General features: G+C 43.2%; 2 protein-coding genes across 3 annotated transcripts; both read right to left on the reverse strand.

Annotated features, from left to right (window-relative positions):
- Positions 1 to 532: 532 nt before the first annotated feature.
- Positions 533 to 5,852, reverse strand: hacl1 (2-hydroxyacyl-CoA lyase 1). The gene is made up of 17 exons (XM_047598038.1): positions 5,696 to 5,852; positions 5,365 to 5,469; positions 5,213 to 5,253; positions 5,042 to 5,122; positions 4,872 to 4,944; positions 4,714 to 4,791; positions 4,518 to 4,612; positions 4,318 to 4,430; positions 4,103 to 4,238; positions 3,903 to 4,008; positions 3,733 to 3,816; positions 3,533 to 3,634; positions 3,240 to 3,394; positions 2,614 to 2,772; positions 2,416 to 2,523; positions 2,139 to 2,325; positions 533 to 668 (listed from the first exon to the last, which is right to left on the reverse strand). The coding sequence occupies exons 1-17, from the start codon at positions 5,744 to 5,746 to the stop codon at positions 636 to 638; spliced, it is 1,707 nt and encodes a 568-aa protein (XP_047453994.1). The 5' UTR covers positions 5,747 to 5,852; the 3' UTR covers positions 533 to 635.
- Positions 5,853 to 6,478: 626 nt separating this feature from the next.
- Positions 6,479 to 24,473, reverse strand: ankrd28b (ankyrin repeat domain 28b). 2 transcript variants are annotated; one of them, XM_047598812.1, is made up of 28 exons: positions 24,264 to 24,473; positions 20,129 to 20,212; positions 19,573 to 19,651; positions 18,387 to 18,457; positions 18,056 to 18,256; positions 16,422 to 16,509; positions 16,068 to 16,210; positions 15,731 to 15,943; positions 14,928 to 15,006; positions 14,706 to 14,820; positions 14,396 to 14,478; positions 13,521 to 13,584; positions 13,350 to 13,418; positions 13,132 to 13,272; positions 12,834 to 12,945; positions 12,696 to 12,722; positions 12,519 to 12,593; positions 12,243 to 12,444; positions 12,068 to 12,155; positions 11,855 to 11,972; positions 10,855 to 11,074; positions 10,441 to 10,528; positions 10,273 to 10,356; positions 10,040 to 10,185; positions 9,843 to 9,925; positions 9,640 to 9,722; positions 9,428 to 9,519; positions 6,479 to 8,077 (listed from the first exon to the last, which is right to left on the reverse strand). In XM_047598812.1, the coding sequence occupies exons 1-28, from the start codon at positions 24,288 to 24,290 to the stop codon at positions 7,791 to 7,793; spliced, it is 3,162 nt and encodes a 1,053-aa protein (XP_047454768.1). In that variant the 5' UTR covers positions 24,291 to 24,473; the 3' UTR covers positions 6,479 to 7,790. The 2 variants fall into 2 exon arrangements, with proteins under 2 accessions (XP_047454768.1, XP_047454767.1); XM_047598811.1 differs by lacking the exon at positions 24,264 to 24,473 and adding an exon at positions 20,400 to 20,769.
- Between the last annotated feature and the right edge of the window lie 791 nt (positions 24,474 to 25,264).

Here is a 25,264-nt window from a genome sequence, read left to right on the forward strand (position 1 = left end):
GGATGACTGAGAAACCTCAGGCTTATGGTGAAATCTATTTCTTAGTTCGCACCCAGCTGATTGTCTGCATACAGGCCTCTACCTGATCATCTATTCAGCCACGTACTACACGACAGTAAAGCTTGATTTATCACCTTGGATGTAGAGCTCAGGTGAATACTCAGATTCAATTCAAAGTCAGTTCAGCAATTTGAATAAATTATTTAACTCTCTAAGCATTTGAATATAGTTTAAAAATGTATTTGAGCCTTTAATATTTTACTTTCTTTGCTTTCTTTCCTTTTTATGGTGTGTTCAAACAAAATAGGAAATTGTAAAACTTAACCTTGAACTTCAGGATTTTTTTTGGTTTGTTTTAACAGTTAATCGACACAATAAACTAATAATTATAAACTTACAGTTGCAGCCTATTTTAGAATTGAAAATTACTGATTTAACATAAAAAAAAGACTTGCATTTTTTAAAAATCTTTTATTTTATGTGTTATTTATATCATTTTAAAATTACAGAGTAAATGCAGTACGCGTAGTAAGAATCAGTACAAATATTCATTTATTTTGTGGGGGAAAAAGAAAAAAAAAGGTAGCAGCCTCATAATTTCCCAGTCCTCTGGACAGAGGAGGATTCATTCGTATCTACAGATTGGAGCGCGTGAGCCAAGGAAACTCCTGCAACAGACAACACAGCTTTATATTAGACCACCTTAGACGACAGGAAAGTTTCCAGTGCTAAAACAGTTACAGCAGCACACCTCAAAGGAGGGGACGAATATTTATACGGGTACACAGCCCTGGAGTCCAGCACCATAGATACTTTCCTCAATGCAACCTTCAACCGCGTCTGCAAAGGGTTGCGGGTTGCGTGGCTACATTCAACATAAACACAGAGGGTCGTGCTTTCTAATTATGGGAACCTGGAAATAGAAAGGTCGGGGAGGTGTGAGGCGCAGGGATTGTGACAGGACTACAACGGTGCTGTGGTGCACCTGGAGTATATGGATTACTGCTCGGCAAGGCATGTCACTCACATAGCTTTAGGAGGATGAGGAAGGAGTCAAGTAAACACTGAGCTGTTTGTTTCTCAATGCAAATCACGAAGCGAAATGCTGATGATTTTGATCGTGCCTGGCTTCACTGCCGCAGGACACGAGGCCACAAAGGGACAAACTGTGATACGAGACGAGACTTAACATATCATTTATTATCACCAGTGTTCATCACCCTTTAATCCTAACTTTCTAAAAGTCTGCACAGAGTGTCTGCATGTTGTGGATGTGGGCAGCATTAGCACGTCCAGACTCCATTAAAGTGCTCGTAAAACAAAATCTGTAACACCAAAGTCTGTGATTGAACCATGGATCTGGCTACGATAAGAGTTGTAGTTCCCAACCTTGGCCACAGGGTGGAGTTTACTCCCACAGTTTAATATGAGCTGAATGCTGAGAGATGTAGTTTAATGTAATTTTTCTTCTTAATTTGTTAGTTCATTATTTATGATTAAATGTGTCTGTAGTAGTTTATACACAGTTCATTTTTATTCATATCAAAACCAAATTCTGTTGTAATGACAGACAGCGAACAGTTCATATTTGCTCAATGATGGGCCTGGCCTCTGTGTGAATGAGGAACTAATTTACCTCAGCATGGGAAGTAACAGCCTCCTGGTTTCCAGCTTCAACTACAAAATGGAACTATTTGTACACCGATCAGGCATAACATTATAACCACCTTATAATATTGTGCAGGTCTGCCTTTTGCCTCCAAAACTGTTTTTGACTCATCAGAGAACGGACATTGGTTTTCTGAGGCTGTGGTGTTTGGCAACAGGATGTTGTTAGTGGAGGTCTTTGGCTGCTATGGGTTGAGGGGAGGGGCCTCTGTGGATCAGGCTTATTCCAGTGCGTCCCACAGATAAATAATCAGTTTCGGATCTAGTGAATTTTGAGGCCAGGTCAACAGCTCGTGCTGTTTTTCATGTTTTTTTTTTTCAGTTGTTTCTAAACGATAAAGATGAATGCAACAGATTTCCCATCTACCATTATGTCTGTATTAAGTCATTCAGATGAACAATATATTTCCATCATTAAAAATGCTCTGACTCTAACTCTATATTCACGTGTTCCTAATGGGGAACGTTACCTGCTGTTTTCTGTCTGAGGAGGGGTCGATAAGCACATTGAGCAGACTCGGCCTCTCCCAGTCTCTCAGGCTGAGCTGTAAGGCACTGCGCAGCTCGTCCACCGTCCTCACCAGGAACCCTCGGCCTCCGAACGCTGTCATGACCTCATCATAGCGCGCCTCGGGCAGGAGGGTAACAGGCGGGGCTCTAAAAGGCAACATGACGAACATAACATGATGGCAACATCAGAGGGAATCTATCGTATTGTGATCATTTCGGCTACGACGTGTGACTCACATGGAGGTCAGATCTCCCATTTTTCTCATTTCTTTCCACGTGTCTGGGTCCACTCCACTGTATATACCATTATTGTTGACCACAATAATGACAACGGGCAGATTATACCTGACGTACAAAGAAATAAAAAACAAGTATAACATGAAATCAAAGTCAGCAGCTTTTTATAGTGAATACTCACACTGGAACTCAATCTACCTGCACATGGTCTCGACCTCCATGCCAGAGAACCCGAAGGCGCTGTCTCCTTCCACACAGACCACCCGCCGCCCTCTGTTCTCACTCCTCTCAACGGCAGCTGCTGCAATTGCAAACCCGAGGCCCACTCCCATTGTTCCAAAGGTGCCCGCATCCATCCTGCACACGGATTAAATACCAAACATCAGCTGTGCTTTTATTTTTTATTTTTTTTACGGATTTACTTTAAAAAGAAAAATGTGTTTTTTTTTTTAAAAAAGCTTCTAGTAAAGGTTTAGAACTACAGTTACTCAGAGGTTTGCTATTTGTTGGACAACTATTCAGAAGTTTTGCTTTAAGCCTTCGCCACATTGCTTCTCTCTCTGGGCCAAAACTGAAGATATATGGACAAAGAAGGAGGAGCGGGGGTGGGAGAGTGAGATAAAGCTGACTGACAACACTGAGAGCGGTCTGTAAAATCAAAATATATCTTTCATTGAGATGTAACATCTATGTAATTAGTGAATTATTTCAGCTATTTGATCAATTCCCATGCACAACATGCAGATTAATGTGCTGAGCCGTTTCCCAGCCAAGCACAACTGAGCAGTGTGTCTCTAATCTCTGTTTGAAGAAGGCTGCCGTGCCTGTGTCGAGGTAGGTAGTTATTCAACATAGTGCGTCCAATGTCCATGGTGTTTGCACCCTCGCTGACTATGATGCAGTCCTTTGGCAGGAGCTGGGAAACGTTGTGAAACACTGTGTAGTAGTTCATGGGTAATTTTGCTTCGAGAGCAAGAGCCTAGTGACAAAAAAAATGAATAAAATCAATAAAAACGCTTTATTGCTAAAATAAAGTGGTTAAATATATTAAAATAATGTCACCAGCGAGTACATGCAGCTTTGCATTAAAGGATTTTCACAAGGGAGTCAAACCCACCTTTGATATTTGTGCATTAGCAGCAATCTTCTTCTTCAATGTGCTCCACCACTCTGTGTTAGAGGGGTATTTCCAGCCGTCTTTATGGACACACGCGACGAGCTGAAGGAAAACAGAAAAGAAAGAGTAAACAAAAAACAGTTCCACGTTTAAAGGAGATCAGGATCTGGCCTCAAAGATCGCAGGCAAAGCCCGTGTACCTGCGTGACAATAGCGTTGATGTCTCCCAGGAGGGCAACAGCTGGCCTCACATTGTTACCCATCTCCTCAGGACAGAGGTCCACCTGCAAACGGAACGCAAATATCAGTTTTACACCAGCTATCGTAACGGTATGTTGGAAGGTCTGAAAGACACTTGGCTCGGTCGTACCTGAATGATCTTTACGTTAGGGTTAAATCTTGGGGGCAACCCAAAATGCAAAATCCAGTTGAGCCTGGCTCCAAGCAGAAGCACGACATCGGCCTGGAGAAGAGCTCTTGGTGACACAGAAAGAAGATTTATTACTATTATACAACTATAATAATAAAGATAATATTTAATACTGTGGCTTGTTCAAAGTGAGGTCTTACCTTGAGCGGGCGGCGGCCACACAGTTGGGGTGATCATCCGGTAGCACTCCTTTCCCCATGGGAGTGGGCAGGAACGGCAGGCCGCTTCTTTCCACAAACTCCTTCAGAGCGAGCTCTGCTCTGCCGTAGGCCGCACCTGTCGGGCACAGTGTCGCTCTTATGATCGTGATCTGTCTATCGCTTATCCATTGGTGATGATGACCGTTTTGCGTTACCTTTGCCAATGACGACCAAAGGTGTCTTGGCTGTTTTTAAGACAGAGACGGCTTCTGTAATCGCACCATGGTCAGCCAAACTCACTGGTGGAGGTGGACAGCAGGACACCTCTCTGGAGGAGAGACACGCTTCTCTGAATGTCTTTACATGGGAAATAACAAATAAATAACTAAATAAAAATGGAAAAATTACAACAAACCTAACTTTGCTCCGGTCCACTTTGCCGTTGACCATGTCCCCTGCAATATCCACATAGCAAGCGCCTGGACGTCCGTACATGCTGGTGCGGACAGCCTATGAGCAACAAAACACCACAGTGTCACACTGGTGTCAACAGCATCCATCTACACAAAAGCTCTCATACAAGAAAAGACAGACACAGGTTGTTATGTGACCTTCTCTATCACTGAAGGGATGGCTTCTAGACTGCTGGGTCTAGCGGAAAACTTGCTGTACAGGCGACAGGCTTCGACCTGGTGAGAAACGCAAACGGTGTCGGTGTAATAAAGTGCTGTCAGGTAAAAAAAATCCACATAAAGACCTGGTGTATTACCTGAGGGAACTCCTGGAAAGCTCCTGCTGTTTCCTGGTTTCGATCTGAAGACCCTCCGATGACGACCACCGGCCTGCGCACAGAGGACATTCACTTTAAGAGTAATACGAGCGGACTGCAGAAGACGACTTACAGACCGGATCAAAGTTTGTTTATGGGGTCACACACACCAGCAGTTCACATTTGCGTTGGCCATTCCACCGAGAGCATGGATGAGCCCGGGTCCAGACACCACCAGGCAGGCACCTGGTCTGGATTCACATAACAACGGGAGACAGTGACATGTGAGTTAGAAAGTGGCTGCAGTTCATATCATCCTGTCCACAAACTCGGTGTCTTACCTTCCAGTGAGGTATCCCACTGCAGATGCTGCATAACACGCCTGAGACAGAAGTTGTTTGATATCAAAAAAAAGATTTTTAATGATTTTGTGAATGGTGGGCAGCAATATAACAGAATAACAATGTGCTTTTTTTTCTTTTCTTTTTTTTACCGCTTGTTCGTTGCGCATTCCCACATATTTGATCCCTGCAGCCTGAGCAGCCATGGCCACTTCAATGACAGGGACACCAACTATCCCAAACATGTACTCCACTTTCTGCAGGGGAGAGACATTTATCTCAAACACTGGAATTCAATTTGATTTAGAGGTGCGACTGTAAACTAACTAAATGTTGTGCTTGTGTTGTGCATTAATAGTTTACTAATCCTGACGGCGCAGCAATTGAACTTTGACACACTCCGAAGAATAGCAGCTCAGTAGCTCACAGGCTGGACTACTTCGTGACAACTTTGCAGCTTTATACGCTCTCAAACCGTCTTACCTGAGTCTTTAGAGACTCAGCAATCAGCTGAGCTCCTGTCACTTCGTCCATGGCCCGACACAGACGGCCAACTCCAAAATGTTAACACTAAAATCTGCTAGTCTGCTAGCCGCATGAACAAATAACTGTCCTAGAGACCATCTACTCTTGGACCCGCCCACTTTCTTCCACTTCCGGGTTTAAAGCCAATCACAGGAGTGGCTGAGTGTGACCTCACGCATGAAGCGCCACGCATCTTTTTGCATCCCCCACTCGGGATAAATCACTCATTTATAACCCAATTCATAATCTGGGAATTTCTGATCCATGCATTTTAATCTGTATTAACTGATTAAACTGAGGCTGCAATAACTAATTAATTTGTATTTTAATACCAATTGGTCTTTTCACTTTAATCATTTACTTTGGTGATCTGGAATGTGTCTATCACATGTTTGCAAAGATGAAATAATGCATATAAACATATCACTAATAATAGTAACCACCTAAAATACTGACATTAAGTTTTAGATATTGTTTTGTTATTCTATTCTTCTATTCTAAATCATTGCTGCTATGGTAGATGCATCTTCTTTTCACAGATTATGAAGAATATTAATAATAATATAGTGCATCTCTGTGATGGACAGGCCTTTTCCCACTTAGAATGGAAAGCAGCAACCAAAGCAAAAGGCTTAGCTTAAGTGCATCTACTATGATTTCTCTTGGGAAAAGGTCTGTAAAACTTCCATTACTTTCATGTATTTGACAAAAGTGCGAGCAATACTCCAGAAAAGACTCACGTTCATTATTAAATAACTCATTTCTTTATTACTCATAAAATATACAGCAATCTCAGTACTGAAAGAATTCATTGGAATTTTGAATTCACAGTCGTAATCTCTATATACATGCTAGTTTCATTCCTCTTCAAGAAAAAGCAAGGAAAAGGAAAAAACTCTTCTCCGTCCTAATGAAGCTAGCAAATGTACATATTTCCAGTTAAAAGGATTTTTCAGACAAAACCGAGAAATTTTTTGAATCATGGTATGATCGAGTGGTTTCTTTGTTTGTTTGTATTCTTTTGTAATTAAAGCAAGCAAAAACTCGTCAACATACATTGACTAATATAAGAGCAAAAATATCATTCAGACAGAAGAAAATTCAAATGCCGTCCTTTCATTGGTTTACAGTGTTTCTCCTCACAGGGCTGAGCCTACACACCTCAGTATCGGATCAGTGCTTGTTACAAATGTTTAAATACTTACCTACTGTGCATCACTGTACTCTCGCAGCTGCCTCTACAAACCCATCATTTCTCAGTAACTAATGAAGGCACAAAATGAACACATAACGGAAACAAAAGTACACAAATAATTTATTCCTCAAAGACTAAACCGCAACGGACAGATCAATGTACAAAGGTAAGGTTGATCATCTTAAGAATAACCCGGTGCATACCACATGTTTGGAAATTACTCAGATCAGGAAATCAGATTATTTTCTAGAGGAGCTTAAGACAGGAAAAGTGGGTATATTAAAATTTTGATCTCAAAAAATAAACGATTTTTTCCCCCTGTAATGATTTACAGACTTGAAAGACGAGTGCGTTCTGACGGATGCCGTGTGCGGATATCTACCAATGAAAAATTGCACCCACCAACCTCTAACCGATAAACCAGAAAATTCTCTCGTCTCATTTACACAATTAAAACTGGGTTAAAATGCATCCATGTCTTTTTGGTCCCTGTTGGTTTAGCTCTCAGTGAGGCGCACCCACTCGTCTTCAGCATGTTATTGCCGTAAAGAGTTTCCCGTCTGCCCTGCTTTTGCCCTCAGTAAGTCAATGTTGGTAAAGCAGTGGTTACTAAGGTCCAGTATCAGCGGAAGGACACCTAGTGCTGGATGAGGTCGGGATGAGAGTGGGCCAGCCTGCTGCACCTCCTCCCTCGCTTGCTCTCTGGTTGGGGGGTAGGGGTGAGGGTGGGGTGGGGTGGGGACTCTTAAGGCTCCTGTGGGGCTTGCGTCCTATTCTGCCCTCCCAAGCTTGCAGTGGGTGATTTTTAAGACACAATGTGTGTGTGTTTATGCATTTATTACTTCCTCCCGTTCCCCCTCAGTACGTCTCTGAATCCGAGTCATTGAGCTCCTCGTCCTTGTAGAAGCCATCGTGATGGCTGATGTTGTTGAAGCTGCAGTAGGAGCTGTGCTCGCCGCCGCGCAGCACGGGCAGGCTGTCGAACGTGACGCTCTTGGAGGGGCTGGTGGTGTAGTGGTTAATGGCACTGAAAGAGAGGGTGGGCGCCGGGGTGCAAGGGGACACAGGCATCATGGTGGCCAGGATGAGAGCGAGGCAGTCGGCCACATCTTTGTTGGGGGCACAGGCCAAGGCGGGGGTATAACCTGAAATAATAACGCACCTGTGTTACATTTCTATCAAATCAGAGCATCGATCAGGTTCTAGGACTGATGCTGAAATTATACATTTTATGTGACTTAATAATTATTTTTATAACAGATTAATCTGATATTCGTATTTATTTTTATCATTTAATCCATGGATACAGTCATATTACTTGTTTTATTCTTACTTTCTTGAGTTTACTGTCAGATCATATAACATAACATAAAGCTGCAAAACTAACCTCTAAAGAATCAAAACAAGGAAATGTTGGAAGTTTTTGCATTTTTTTTTTCTGCTGTTGGTGTCAAAGAAAAGAAGGCAACAGCTGGTGATGTGATGTGCGACACAGCAGAGTAACAATAAGAAAGACTGTTTCCATAGTTTTGTCATCTTTAACTGTGGTTCCCACCCTGTTCTCCTTGGAGGCCCCCCTACTATCTAAGAACAGCGGGAACCCCCAACCTGTACAGCCTGAACTTTTTTGTAGATAGGACACATTCTCCTTGCCTCATAAATTTACTGTCCATCTTTCTGACAACAGTGACTTCAATGAAAAAAAAAACTCAGATACTTCAGATTTCCGATATCAAAATGTTCATGTTGCAGGTGAACTCGGATGAGAGACAATAAGTTTGGTAAATCTGCACTGTTTGCGGAGCATTAAAATATGTGCAGGAGCTATTTTTTTATTTTGGAAGCAGTCATTTCTGAGTGCGATTACTCAAGAGCTCATTTTTTCCCATGTTGTATTGGTTGAGCTGGATCTCAACCAAAACCCACCCCCACCCTACCGACTCCTGATTGGCTAGCGATGTTAGTTTAAAGAGGGAAAGCTGCTTACTCTCATTCCATTGGCAGGTGAACTCAACTGACTGCTCGAACCTGACAATGTCTCACATAAACATTTTTATCCCTATGATTGTCTTGTCTTTTTTTTTTTTTTTTTTTAATCACGATTGAACGTCACATGCCAGAGATCGGCACGGTGCAGCAATACTTGAAGTCCTGCATCATACTGGTGGAACAGGTGAAAACTGATAGTGAGCTCAGATCAGACAGGTTTTGGCGCACCACCTGTTATCTCTCTTTAAATCTATTTCACATTACATCAAATCTCTCATCAAGCTGATTCAGCAGGATCAGTATAAGACCATAACATTTATCATTCAAGGCATTAGTTATTGCTATTTTTATCAGTATTTATGGACAAAGTATCTTAGAAACGCACAAGCAGCTGAAATTGTGTGTTATTATTATTGCAGATCAAAGTCGCCCAACGGCAACTTGCACAAAAATTTTAAATTAAATAAATAAAGTAAAAAAGAAGAAGAAAGCAACAGTGACTTTACCATTTTCATCAACTGCAAGGACGCTGGCTCCCTTTGCGAGCAGCTCTTGCACCACCACGGTCAAGCCATTTCTTGCAGCCACGTGTAGAGGCCTAAAAACACAGATAAACCTCGGATGTCTTGGACAGGCTTGTAACAGATCTAAAAACGTTTCACTCCGCTCCATCGCTCAAATGCACCACGAAGCCAATGTGATTACAAGGGATACGTACGTCTGTAAGGCGGCGTTCGTAGCATTTATGAGGTTTCTGTCTGTAATTTTCTCCAATATCAACAAGGCACTGGTTTCATGTCCCTGTGGAGAGTGAGAGCACGTTGCAACAAGAGTTGCGCACGGTGAGTTACGAGCAAACACGTGTCGTTTATCATACTGCCTTATTTTCTGTAAAGCGATCAGTCATACAGTCATACACACCTTACTGCAGGCCAGGTGAAGAGCGGTGTTCTTCACAGCGTCCTGCAGAGTGAGATCTGCTTTCGCACTGCTCACCAGCAGCTCTGACGGTGAGGTGACCAGCGCAGGAGAAACAAACCACAGTTAATTCAATGCTGCGCCGATTATTTCCGGCGAGATATTTCCCGGGTCGCCAGTTAAAGCGGAGGCGTTCGTACCGACAGCGTTGGTCTGGCCGTTCTCTGCAGCCATCATCAGCGGAGTTTTCCCTGCGGCGTCCACGCTGTTGACCTGAGCGTTGTGGCTCAGCAGCAGCTGGAGACACTCCACGTGGTCGGTGAAGGCGGCTGCGTGCAGTGGGGTCCTGCACAAACAATGCCATCAAAAGATGATGATGTTCACAACTTTTAATACACCCATCGAATAACTGCTGCACCTGTCCGGTGTGTACCTGTTTTTGCTGTCTTTGGTGTTGACGATGGCAGGTCCCAGAGTGTCAATCAGCATCTCAGCAGCGCCCTCGTTGTCGTGGATTCTAAAGAGAGCACATTTGACCAATCTGTTAAAGGTTCCGTCCTCCCGCACATCAATCGAAGAAGACGACAGCGCAAGACCTTACACAGCACAGTGGAGGGGGCTGAAGGAGTTGCCTTCGGCCTTGTGAAAAACCTCCTGCTCCAGCAAAACCTCCACGCACGTATCGTGACCTGCAGGGAAAGAAAGCACTGGCTGTTATCGGCCTTCATCACGAGGCGCTTCACAATCGAGGCTCTCTCACAACATTTGCCTTCGGCAGCACGTGTCGACATTTAACCTTAGGGTGCACAAAAATCCACAGGAAATCCATTAAAAAAAAAAACAAGGATGAAAAATGGAAATGAAAAATAATTGCATGCCTGTTTTGAATCGATGTTGCTTAAGTGCTCCGTTTGCCAACTCTACTTGGCAGCATGCTTGCATTTTAACGCGTACATTACTAAACATCATATCAGAACCGTATTGACTGTTTTCTCTTAAGCCCTCTTGTCTGTACCATTGTAGCAGGCCCAGTGCAGTGGGGTGTAGCCTTGGTTGTCTGTTAAGACAGGGAGTGTTTCCACTGATTGGGCAGCATGCAGAAGGCCTCCCAGTACCCCTATGTGTCCGCACGCTGCTGCCAGGTGGATCGGCGTGCGCCCTTTGCAGTCTCGCACCAAGAAGTTGGCGCTGTGCTGAAGCAAGGCCTCCACACTTTCTTCATGACCGGTCACTGCCTGAGGAAAAAAAAAAAACAGGAAACAGTTTTATACTGAAGATTCTTTATTTCTCGATTGATGACGCACACTCTTCTCTTTCTCTCTTTCTCTCTCTCTCTTTCTCTCTCTCTCTCTCTCTCTATATATATATATATATATCTGTGCTACTGGCCACCATACAACCCAAAACAGAATATTTTCACACTGACACTTAACAGTTGGCTAAGTGTTTTTTCATCATATGCTGCCAAACATAGCTTTGCAGATTGTTTTCAAAGAGCACTATTTAAACTTCTGCCTAAAGCATGCATTTCTGAAACAACTCTCACACTTCAGATGCTGACTTTTGTGAAGTGGCCACAGTTTCCTTAAAACGACTTCTCTATGTAGAACCTGTTTGTGCGCCACCGCTCTTGTGCCAGTTAAACCGTCCTGTGGCATCTTTTCGGTCACTGCTTTGTTTTGTTTTTTTGCGGGCCTAAATTTATGTTTTTTTTTGCCGGTATCGGCATCAGTAAGTGCGGTATCGGCCCTAAAAAAAAAAAAATCAGTCGATCTCTAGCAGGAATACTCTTTAGGTTGCTCCTAGAAGGCCCATCTTTAAGTGCCATCACTTAAATCACTCATGAATTGTCAGTTTCATTAAAAAAATCTAAATTTTGCATGCAACTCTCTCTTGCAACACTATTTGATATATATACATGATGTGTGCTATGATGTTTGATAGTGAGCTGTCTATAAAGCCAGAGACATGCAGCGCCAAGTACGTTTCTACAGAGAATAGTGACATCTGCTTACTCCTCTGTGCAGGGCCGTCCTGCCCCACTTGTCTTTGGCTTCTACATTGGCTCCCTTATTGAGCAGAGAAAACACACAGTCTGTGTGTCCACTCAGGACCGACAGCATCAGAGGCGTCCTAGAAGATAACAAATAATAACGTCAACTTTTATTTTAGAACACGAGAGGAGGGAGTTAAAAAAAAAAAAAAAACACAGCCGTTCTTTTACTTACTGTCCATTCCCGTCTTGAATGTCTACTGCACTTTGAAGATCAGCATTTCCAATCAGCAAACGCAAACACTCTGAGTGACCATTAGTAGCTGTGAGAAAGCATAGGCCATTTGTAGAATTCATTACATTGCATTAGGGTTGGACTTTTCACATATTGTAGGCAAGTGGGTACTCACCGGCGGCGTGGATAGGGGTTCGCTTCAAGGTGAAATCTTTGACTAAGATGGAGGCTCCCTGGTTGATTAGGACGTCCACGCACTCCACATGACCCTTGAAGGCAGCCAGGTCTAGGGGTGTGCGCCCCTGGCTGTTTCTCACGTCCAGGTCGAGCAGCGACTGTACCAGAACCTCCATGGCGTGGTGGTGGCCGTGGTACGCCTGAAGGGTGAATTCAACACGTGTAAGTAGAAGTTCTGTTACTCACTCGGAGGCTGGTAACAGGTGTTACTCACAGCGAGGTGCAGGGGGCTGACAGGGGCTCGGACATCGGAGTCATTCAGGATGTCCGTTCCTGAGGTTTCCATTAGCTGAACAAATCAGGTGAACAAATTAAAACCCATTTAAAGCTCTGTGCTGAAGGCACGCATGGCACCGTGGCCTATTTTGCATATTTGAAAAGTACAACTCACCACATCTAGGGGGGTTTCACTTGCAATCTGTTAACATTGTGCAGGAGAAGAAGAAGACAATGCATTAAACATGATATAAAATAAAAAATGTAGGGGCTGATTTCTAAGCTGACAAGTATTCTCCAGAGAGGTTCTCACCAGCTCCAGACAAAGACGATGCCCGTATGCCGAGGCGTAGTGCACAGCATTGTAGCCCTGATTGTCCCGGATCCCTGGATTTGCATCGTTTCTCAGTAAATATTCCAGGCACCTGCAAACACAACAAAGAAGCTGTAGTCAAGGCAACGACACGCTGGCTTCCAGCATTGAACCGTTTCCCCCGGCACAACTGATAATGATCTTTTATTCATGGAAATGCAAAAAAAACATCAGCCGCCTCCCGCGCAAGCGGCCGCCTCTTTTAAGAAACGAAAAAAAATTTCAAGGTGCTACTGACTTTCCGTCCGTGTCGGAGGCGGCGGCGTAGTGGAGGGGGGTGCAGCCGCGCTCGTCCAGGTCGTTGACGCTGGCCCCGGAGCCCACCAGAGCAAACAGGCACTGGTAGTTACAATTGGCAGCGGCGTAGTGTAGAGGGGTCCTGGAAAAAGCAAACACGGCTCAGTTCTCTGTTCAAATTTGACTCTTGATCCGAACCCAGCGTTTAATAAAACAGACCTTCCGAAGCTGTCCTTTCTGTTAAAGTCTGCCCCGGTGTTGAGGAGGAGATTGAGACATTCCAGGTTTCTGAGGGGGTTTGAATTAACATTTAAGCGGTTAAATATCTTAAAATACACCGGAACCGTTTGAGTTCGTATGAAGCATGATGTGCAGCTGTCCTGAACTCACCCTCCAGCAGCTGCAGCATGTAAACAGGTCCTTCCAAAGTCATCAGGGGTATCAATGTCAAAGCCTGAATAGATTTATAAAGGATTATAAACAAGAGCTTGTGAATCTGCTGGCTGTTCACGGGGCTTCGCAGAACAGACATTAAAGAAGTTGAGGATACCAAAACAAAAAAATATCGTTGAGAATGTTAAATTATAACATTAAAGAGGATGGGAAACACTAAACGTAGACGTGATCGTTTAAAGAAGGTTCAAAGTTCGGACAGATGTTAGAGCATGAAGTCGAGATATCGCTGAACCCGTTTAGACGGATGAAATCATTAAATCAATCATTAATGTGTTCATCAGCATTACGGACCTGATTTAAATACCGCCAGAGCGTTGGTAATTTCTTCCCCGGGATAAATAGTATCAAAAATGTATTTTTATTATCCATTATAATTTGTAAAGTAGTTAAAACTGTCTCTGACACGCAGTGGAGTAGGAAAGTAGCAGAGCCTTAACAACGGAACATGTATTTAAGTAAAACACAGAGCTTGTTTGTCCCGTGTGAATGCGACCAATGAAACGTAGGTGGGTAATGTTTGAATCACAGTGTCGTCAGGTAAAAGTAATCCCATGCAAATAGGCCTTTAAATGCAATATAAAAGGTGATTTTTTTTTTTTTTTAAATGGCACATTTTTTTACAATGTTTTATGTTAGTCATTACGTTTAAAATATGTAGACATATTCTATGTTGGTGTCCGTTCTGTTAGTTTCATGTCACCTTTAATATCATATATTAATTATATATATTAATAATATATTATATAATATATTATATTATATCATATCAATATCAACAGTTCAAATGCAAGTGTCATTTTGTTGCTCACCTGAAGACAAAAGCTTGCGGCAGCAGTCAGAGAAGCCGCTGAGAGCAGCCAAATGCAGTGGAAACATACCATGAACCCCTCGTCTGGGGAAAAAAAAAAAATAAAAAAATCGCATTGATTCATCATGTAATAGCTTTGGTACCAAACTGAGGGTAGTGAATTACTATTAATAGTCCCTGTTCATTTGTATCAGTTACATAACACATTATTTTCGCCCTGGAAAGCTTAAACCGCGCAGCTCTGGCACCGTGCATAAAGTTGGAACGCTGACTATGAAAAAGAAAAAGGGGGGGAAGAAAGGCTCCCTTACTTAGCCGTGTCAGCTCTGTTAGTGATGAGGGTGTTGATGAGGAGCTCGTGTCCATATCGAGCCGCAATGTGTAGTGGCGTATTTCCGTTTTTATCTTCACAGTCAATCTCAGCACCTTTGGGGGGAAAAAAAAAAAGCAAGCAGTTTTAAGTCTTACACTCCAGTCTGAAGAGAAAAAAAAAAAAAAGGTGTACGAAGCTGATTGCTTTAAGAAGAGCTCACCATTCTCAATAATTGCTTGGGATCTAGAAAACCTCCCGTGGATAGCTGTCATGTGGAGGGGAGTCTTTCCATCTTTGCTCTGAAGCGAAAAAAACAAACAAAAAAAACCACAGAGGTAAAGTGACACAGTATTTATACACAATACATTATAAAGCTATGGCCACATGAAGCCATAATTCTAATTTATAAACTGCAAAACAGGGACACAATAAAGTTTTAGTCCAATTATTGTTTTTACTACACTTCAAACACAACCAAGCAAATGCAACGATCGGCCACAACATTAAAACCTCCATCCTGTGAAGTGAGTAACACGGATGATCTCATTACAATTGAATGTTCTTCTGGGAAAACCAAGGTCCTGGAATTTATGTGGGCGTAACTTTGATACCTATCGCCTCCTGAATATTGTTGCATACCGAGCGCACACTCACGGCAACAGCAAGGTTGTTCATTGTTTCCTGGTGGCACATGTTTCACAGACGAGCACCCGTGAGACGAAAAAGAAAACGCGATGCGTCAGACCGGGCCACTTTCGCCTGTTGCTCCGTGGTGTGATGCTAAACGTGTACATTGTAGGTGTTTTTGGCAGTGGACTGCTTCCAGGACAAAACGTTCACTTTTTTTCGTGTAATATACTCACTATGTGATTATGAGCAGGTAGTTATAATGTTACGGCTGCTCTGTGAAGCACGCTTGTTTCACTCTTTACTCACTCTTTACTCACAGAGTTCCCGGAATCGCCGTGCGCAATCTCTTTCCCAGTTAAAACAACAAGATGAAACGCTGTGGACGACGCTCACCTTGATGTTGACGTCGGCCCCGTTGCACACCAGCAGCTCCAGGCAGAGCGCCCCGTGGCGAGAGGCGGCGGTGAAATGCAGAGGCGCGAAGCCCTTCTCGTTCACCTGGTTGACGTTGGCTCCGCACTCTATGAGCTCGTTCACGACCACGTCCTGCCCGTTGTAGCAGGCCACGTGGAGCGGCGTGTTGCCGTACGCGTTGGGCTCATTGATCTGGAGGCGGACGGGTTAAACGGAAAGCAGGCGTGAGTCAGCTGTTCCCATCAAAAAACGAATTAAAGTCAAAACAGGAATGTCACAGTTGTAATGTCTAAAAAGGGCCGAAGGAGGAACTTACATCTACCCCCAAGTCCAGGAGGTATTTGACAACGCTGATCATTCCACTAGAGGCCGCTGCGTGCAGCGGGGTGTAGGATTTCTTATCTTTACAAGCCACTTCCGCTCCATGAGATGCCAGCAGCTTCACCACTTCTATGTGCCCTGAGAGCAAAAAAGAGAACAATTCCATGAAACAAATATCATATCGAGGTATCATTAAATATTTTATGTGGTCAGAAGAGAACACGGGTACTGATTTCATTTCATTTACTTCGCCAAAGCCTGGAGACCTTTGTTGATCCCAAGAGAGAAAAAAATAATTCTTACTGGTTACTTGAAAATGAAAAATGAAAAGGTTTGTTTTTGTTTTTACCCATGTAGGCCGCCCAGTGGATTGCACGTCGATCCTTCTTGTCAAAAGCGTTGATGTTGGCTCCTCTGGAGAGCAAGAGCCTCACCATCTAACAGCAGCAACAGAGGAAAGAAGAGCGATCAGGAATTATGCCGGGAGATGCTCGTTCAATGATTTAATACACAGGCCAACAGCTTCAATTCATCCCATCTACAACACAGACAGCGACCTGCCATTCATCTCCTAACACGGAACCTCTACAAGACTATAAATCATGTTCTGTTGACCATACAGTCGACGCAGGTACGACAAAAGAACAAAAAATATTCAAGCATTACGCAGCTGTAAAGCTTTGGCTACGTTGTAGCAGGTTAAGTTGAACACTGTCTTCATTAGTTTTGTGTTTTACTGGAATACAGCTTCATGACTAAAAGGTTCTCCGAACGGCGACGAGTTCCTACACTTTGCCGTTTCCAAGACATTTCCACTTTTAAGATAACTCATTTGCATGCAAATAAACGACTGCAGAGTCATTTGCATGCAAGCTCATGAGCGGCCAAGCGCTGTCTGAGCGCACAGCATCCTCGAGTGTGTGACACAAATTATGGCCGACGGCCCACAGTGTCGAGTTTGCGGCTATATCTGAAAATATGTCGTGCGTTTCCATAGAGGTTCTGATGTTTGGACTTCGGTGACTGGATTCAGTTTGTGTATCTGGCTCGTAAATCAAAAGGCGGATGTTTTTTCACCCTATTAGAACACAAACCCAGGTCAGCTGTTAGCTGTCTGAAAATAATTAAAACCATCTAAAAGTTTGTCCGAGGTATTCATTGTTACGAAGAGTGAGTTGTGGCTGGCACGGCTGCGGTGTTGACTGTTCTCACCTCACGGTTCTAAAAGGGGCGACAATAGTCCCGTGTTGCAATGCTAGAGTGCCCATTGTGTTTGCACATTTATGAGGCAAGTACAAACACTTCCTCTTAGCAGATCAAGAACTTCTACTTGCATCTACGTAAACACACCCAATACCGAGAACTGCACGACAATATCCGTGCCAAAAATTAATTGTGCATATAGCATGAGCTCTGGTGAGACCAAAATAGCACCTGACCCACTTGGCAGTTTATTAGGTACACCAGTGAAAATGAATGCATCCTAACATAACACCTCATAAAAGTTGTAACATTCAGCATTTGATTAAAATAACTGAGCGCGATGACGATTTAACTGTTGTCATTTTAGAGGCTGTGCTTTGTAGAGCTGTTGAACTTTACTGTACACATGTATGTATTATTTTGGCGGCCAAATGAGAGAAACGCTTTTTATGTTTAACTCAATTTAGTGTGACGGCAAAACAAATCACATCCTCAAAAATGATCATACAGTTGACATATCACTTTTATGCTGTTCCAGAATAAACGGAACATCATAACAGTCATTAACATGAACATCAAGCACAAATAGCTTAAGCTCAGTTGTGATATTTACTAAAGACCAGACAGACTTCACAGCCACAATATCCTCCAAGTTGTTTTGCTTCTTAAAGTAAATACTATTCTAGAGTTCTACCGTTTCTATTCACCGAGCTTCAACTAAATCAATACTAAAGACGCTGTGGCTCACAGCTGAATCAAACGGTACTTCAGTAATCTTACCTCCAGATGACCACTGAAGGCTGCGTGGTGCAGCGCAGTCCGGCCAGCTCTGTCTGACACATTCACATTGCTTAGCAGAGGGACGAGGGCTTCGGCACAACGCACGGCCTTATTGGCCGCGGCGATGTGCAGCGGAGTCTGCCAGTTCTTGTCACGGGCATTTACATCTGCAGAGTGTTTCAACAACACCTGCACAGCCTCCTGCAAGAAAAAATAAATCAATGAAAACATGCGGGTTCAAATTTTCCATTCCTTGGATACGTGTGTGTATATATATATAAAAGGTTGCGTAGATTATGAATGACTGCGATGTGACGGGGGATCTGCTTACCTCGCTGCAGGAGGCCACAGCTCGGTGCAGAGGAGTGAGCCACTTGTTATCTTTGGCATTTACTCTTGCACCTACAAGCAAAAGGACATTGAATGTCAGACCCTGGCAGGCGATTCATTTTTGCGACTTCAGGTTTAATGTTTAGAAAAGAACAAACTGCACCTTTTTAGGACAAAGCTGCAGTTAGTTTTTTAAAATTACCTCTGGAACCATTTCATCATATTGAATACAGATGCACCATCTGGCTAGATAAGCCCATTCCAGTCAGTGTTACATTTCAAATGTGTTGATGTGTGTTAGAAAAGTGAAAATGTTTGAAAATGTTTCAAATATCTACATGATTGTTAATGTAATGTGGAACTGAGCTACAAGAATGATACATATGAGACACCAGACCAACATCAAAACACTACCGTAGACAATGGGTCTAGACGAGAGTCTCGTTGTTTGTATCTGTGCCAAAAAGTTGCATTTGAACAAACCACAGAGACTAAAGCCAAAGGCTGACTCGCACGTACTGTACATTCTGTGCTTATCTGAAAGACCTGAAGAGGTACTACTACTACTACTACTACTACTACTACCTGGGAGGCTAGAAACTAGGAAGAGAAACCACCACACAGAGTGAGCCTCGACTATACCAGGCTGATCATTTTGTCCACACTTTATTCATTCTTGATGATCGTGTTGCTATGAAAATGTTTGTGCATTTGAATGTTCATTTTAGACAGATGATGTACGAGCATGTAAATGTGTGCTCTTTGAATTTTGTTGTTTTGTTTCGTGCGCCGGTTCTCAAAGCTCAACAGCCAATCAGAGCGTCCTCAGTCACGGATTCAGTCCACTTCCGATTCAAAGTGTCGGTCTGGCTGGTGCCAACGGTGCAGGACACACCGGAAAAACCAGGACTACAGAAGGTCACAGGTGGTGCGACGCTAGGAAACGCCTGACCGCTGGCTTAGTGTGTCACGCCCCTTATTCTTTATATCAAAACAAATGCATATTATTATCCCATAACGTATGATGTTCCACGTGATTGGAGGCTTTATCCGCCAGCACCGGCCATTTCCGAGATATCCCGCCTGTTTGTTATAATGTAATAGTCGATCAATACGTGTTACTTATAGCACTTTACTTCCAGGCCAACGGCTGCATCTCTGGCATTAATGTTTAGAACGAACAATACCTGAAAGAATCAGCAGCTCTATAATTTCTGCATCTCCCAGATAGGCGGCAGCGTGCAAGGGTGTTCGCTTCTCATTGTCCTGGAACAAGGAAGAAAAAGATTCTTTACTTTCTTTACCACAAAAGCAAAATTGACAATAAAGCAAAACTTTTTCTTAACTGATTGCAATGGTACATTCAAGCTTGTTAATATTAACAGTCGCCGTTCACAGCACTAAGTGGGTTTAAGCCAAATTCAGAAAAGCCTCGCAGTGAAACACGAGCAAGTACAAACCAGCCTTATTTTGAAACAAACACCCCCACCGAAGCAGTAAGTGGAGGAATGCAATAAAATAACCGGAGCCAGATCATGCAGTGGAAACTGTAAAAAAGCAACCATGTGCTGTTTTGAACTCAGCCACTGTTAAGTGAAAGTGCTGCACGAGGCCTTTCAAGGACAATTATAAATTGGAGGTTTTAAATTCAGTGTTGCTTGGGTGTTTTTTTTTTGATTTTTTTTTTTTGGAAAACAACAATTATGTGAGGAAACAGATGCAGTTGGTGGCTGTCGGGATTACCTGTGCATTCACATCCTCTTTTTTGAATATGAGCGAGCGTACTTCATCCGGGTCCACATTGAAAATGGCTTTCAGCAAAGCAGGCTGGAACGGGAAAAAAAAAAAACAGGATTTCAATACATGTCTGACCCTATGTGCAGTGCAACACTACCTCAGACATCCAATGCTACTTGTAATATAAAACCAGTGCACAAGTGACGACCTTCAGGAGTGAAATGCAAACAGAACAGGTCAGGTTTGAAACAACAATGGCCATTAAGACCTTTGAGACCTTGGAACTCGGAGAGACTTCAGGATCCTCGTCGTCGAGCACCACGATGCACACGCGACTCATTTGCTCCGCGATCAAACTTTGTCATTTAAAAACTTTTCAAAAGAACAGAAGCCGGGCAAAGCAGCGATGTGGTTTGCATGATAATAAATCAAAAAAAAAAAAAAAAAAAAGAGACAAAAACATAGAAATATGAGAGCCGGTTGTGAATGCGTAATTTAACAAAATTACGTGTCGCCCGATGTCTGTGGTGGACTATCTGGACCCATACTGACAAATGCTGAGCAGCCACTTTCTAATGCTCCTCTGTGTTTGTTTGCTGTCTGCTGGCCCGCGAAACCATCCACATCCCACAGCACAGACATCAAAAACACATTCCTTGAAAGAGTACGGGTCCAGCCATGTGCTCCGAATTAAGGTCGCGATTCACGGCCTCACTTTGCATCAGCGTGATGGGCCGTCCTGGGATTGCGTCATCAACAAAAACAGAAATTGAAAAATGGTCCACAAATGAATGTGTTTCCCCATATAACAAGTGGCAAACCTGCCAAAAAACTAAAAAAAGGGCTCCAAATAAAATGGAGGTAAAAGAGAAAGTTGCTTTGGTTCTAGCGATCTGTGTTGTACCGTGACTTCTTAGCGAAGTCTGACTCTTATGGATCCTGTCAATCCTGCCTTTCCTTTTTAAAAAGCAGTCAAGGTGGCTCCACCTTTCGTAGGGGCGCACACAGAGGGAATGGGCTTCTGCGTATTTTACGCAACCTATTGTTATGCCAACGCTTTCACAAGTATACGGAAAAGGCCAACCTAAAATATCAAAACCTGGCTGGAGTTTCTGTGGTTATAAAACACGACACTGAAGCTATATTAAGAGTTTCTTCCTCGTAACTCCTTTGGAGAATTTTGCCAGTGCTTCCTGTAAGACGAGGCTTCGTCACCATACTTTCATGTCTCTCTTAACAGTGAAATACAGGAACCAAGAAAGTGAAATGCTTCAACACAGTACATCTAAACCTTACCAGTCATATACTCCACATAGTTGGTCACATCTTCACAACAACCAGCCAGGACTGTAAAATCATCTCGGTCGGTCCCAGGTTGGTAAAGAATCACTTTACCAAGAAGGCTTCAAGCTGGCAGCTGGTTGTCATTACACATGTGCCTGTTTTATTCTTCACTCCTTTTCGAATGTTTGTGTTGGGCTTTTTTTTTGTTGATGCAAGACTTATCAAATTTATTTGGATACACCGTTGGCCATCAACTGTGTGATTACACGTGATAAACTCCCCTATCGGAGCCACCGCGAGACCAGCAGAGAACGTTTGATCAAGCTGTTTTCAGTTGCCTGCGGGAATAGGCTGGTTTGGATGTGGACGACAGTGAGTGGAGGGGATCCCTTCCAGATGGAACATTCCTGGCTCCCATGAAAACTTAACTCTTCCCTGACATTACTTGTGTTTTTGTTTGTACACTTAAAATCCCAAATGTTGGGTGTCAGGTGATGCATTACGCAAAATGAACGCATGTTGTATCAAGAATGCAACGTGTGATGAAACAGCCAGAGTTAGAAAAAGGGCAAAAAGTGTGCAGCTTTTAATATCACGTGCCATAATGTTGGTGGAGTGGGAAATGTCTTGCATTATCATTCAACCTTTAATACATCAGCTAAAAGAAATACAAACTAGGAACGATAACAGCTTTTAAATTTACAGGTGCAGCACAGGAGAGTTAATTTATTTATCAAGACTTCATCCTTCATTTAACTCACCAGGCTGCCCAGCTAGCCGAGCAGCTAACGTGCATACGTGCAGTTTGTGAGGCTTCGTCTACAAGTGACATCTCGTTTGAATGGTGCAGCTCGGGTCACCTACTTTACAAATTAGACAATTCATCCACGGTACTGCACGGCTTAATGTCACATCCAGAGCATTGCATAAAACTATGGGATGAAACAAACTCGAGTGCACAACTGGGGCCGTTCTGTGGAGCTCTCTGGAGTTTGCATGTTCTTCCTGTGCCTGCGTGGGTTCTCTCTGGGTACCTTGGCTTCCTCCCACTGTCCAAAGACGTGCTTGTTTGGTTCATTAGCGATTTTAATTTGGCCGTAGGTGCGAGTGTGAATGGTTGTCTGTCTCGCTGTGTTAGCCTTGTGACAGACTGGCGACCTGTCCCGAGCGTACCCCGCTTCTCGCCCGGTGACAACTGGGATAGGCTCCAGCCCCCTTGCGACCCTCCAGATGACAAGCAGTTACAGAAAATGAACGAATGAATGAATGAATAAAAAATGTGTCATGCAAAATATGGTACGCATTCTAAATATAAACGCTATTCCTCCTAAACTATGTAACACTGTGAGTTAGACTGAAAGAAGATAGATTCGCAAGTCTACGATCAATTCATCTTTCAAATAAGCAAAACAATAACTACCATTGCTATCTAGGGAGCTAGTAGCGTCCTTTATAAACATGCCACAATCCATTCATTTAGCTATTATGATGCCCGTGAATGTCTGCAGGGAAGACTCTGAGCAAACCCAGAGTAACAAGCTCATACTTATGCTTCTTACAGTAAAGTCTTCTGTATCCTCCCTCCGCGATAAAAAAAAGAGACAGATCTACATTTTGTTGTTTTCAGTTCTACAGTCCTGCATGAGTGATGCAGAAGCCTTTCAGCGCTCCTCTCTAGCTGCTCGACTGTGCACCTCCTCTCCTCACACGAGCCAGGCTAGTTAATACCATCACCATGGAGACAGCTCTTTGGCAACCGAACCGGCTCACAGGAGCCCGGGCTGCACACAATCGTTCAGGCACAAGGACAATAAAAGGCACATGTATGCACATACATATATGTGACAAGAATAGTGTGGCCGGTGCAAAACGAAGCCCTCGAAACGATAACGCGGCGCTATTCTCGTTTTCACAAGTAGGTGTTAAGTGTTTAATGTGGTGAAAAGGACACGTGTATAGTACTGACACATTGCCAGTTACTTCATACATTCATTATAAGCATTACACAGCGATTTAGACATGTGTACTATGCACATGATAGAATGTACTATGGTTGATGTTTCTCAACAGGTCACGGCTAATTTATTTCAAGTATTTACACTGAGAGCCAGACTAAAGGCCTCGGATGACGGACAGAACTAATATCACTGTTATGAAGCCACTTAAATATTAATATGAAAAACAAATCCCTAAACTGACACAAAGCTTCTGACAGATCCCCACTTTCAATGCCCCACGTCCCTAATATCACAATCACAGAGGGGGTTGAACACTTCATGTAGTCAATTGATTATTCAGTTGTTTATATGGTATTTGATATCATAGCTATCAGAAACCTAGCTAGCCAGTTGTCACAATCAAGTGACCGCTTTTGTTGTGATGTTATGCCAATCGCTTCACGTTAACGTTACAACACAGATTTAAATCATGGATTCACTTTCATGGCACTACCCAAGCTCAGTTATGTCAAAAGGTGCTAACAGCTGACTTCCCAAATGAGCACCTAGTAGCATTTCGCGATGGGTCTGGCTAATTGCTGGACATAAACACAGTATCAATAGCTAGTTACGTCCCTAACAACCGCTTGACTATGCGTCTGAACGTGACTGTGATGCAGAAAACATGACAAACAAATGAAATTCGCCCAGCACTGCTTCACCCAAGTCCCCCATCATGAATGACAACTAAATTTCCAGCTTTGGGAAATGCCTTTGGCCAATGCTTCCGTTTCAGAGAGTAGCCAGAAAGGCTCCAATTACATTGCGCTGGCAAACGCTGAAATCGGGCTAGCCGGCTAACATTAGCCAGTCACCATCAGCTTAAAGTTATGGCCGCTTCTGATGCAACGGTCACTTACCTGGTCTCGAATTTTGAGAACCACCATATTTGTGGGATGTTAACGCTTCTCATGCAGATTCATACAGGGATATTTGTCTCCTTCCGAATAGTAGAGTCTGATCTTTCAGCTCTCCGGCTGGTCTGCTGAGGCCTAGCGTGACTCTAGCTTAGCGCTCCTGCTAGCCTCCTAACCTGATGGCATGAAAGCAAAGCAGGGGAGTAGCGGAAACTCCATAACATTGCCGCCATCATATTTCACTTCCCTAAAAGATGCAATTCAATTGGCTGAACCGGAGGTACGTGGTAGTAAGGCGGCCTACGATTGGTTGTTGCTAACAGCGCTCCGTGACAGACGCACTTTGTTGAATATTGCATTGCTGTCTACACTCATGTTTTAACAAGTGTTGCTATTTCATATCGAATATTTTTAAGATGTTCATCCAAGGTGAAATAAAGTCACACAGCTGAAATCATACTGCGTCCTTTTTTATTTTAAATAAATGTGTGCGCAACAGCTGCTTATTATTCTATTAATACGCAGTGACTCATCTTGAACAAGTGAGAAAACAATGCCAGCACTGGACGCAGAGCAACTCCGTGGGAGCCTCACTGAGGGTCTGCACATGTGTTGTCAAGAGTTTGCTGTTCTCACAGGACGAGTTGCTCTGAATAGAGTGTTATCTGGCTGATCACTCTTCTTAAACAAAGTAGCCATGCAGCATATTTATTAGACCCCGACGAACCAGTTCTGAATGTCTGTGTGCAGATTAAAACAAACAAACAAGGAATTTCAAGCAACTCACAGATTAGTGGGGTTTAAATACACAACGTGTAACCTAGCACCAAAATGTGGTGAAATCTCGCCCTCTAGTGGTGCAACCTGCCTGCATGCAGTTGAGGGGTTGCACTGAACCTGATGTGGAAGCTGTTGTGGATGAAGTCAAAACATTCAACTGCATGGAATTTACAACTTTTGGTTGCCCTTTCCTTGATAAATATGTATTAAGTTAAGCAACTTAG

Source organism: Mugil cephalus, chromosome 11, assembly GCF_022458985.1.
Source record: "Mugil cephalus isolate CIBA_MC_2020 chromosome 11, CIBA_Mcephalus_1.1, whole genome shotgun sequence".
Lineage (NCBI taxonomy): Eukaryota > Metazoa > Chordata > Actinopteri > Mugiliformes > Mugilidae > Mugil > Mugil cephalus.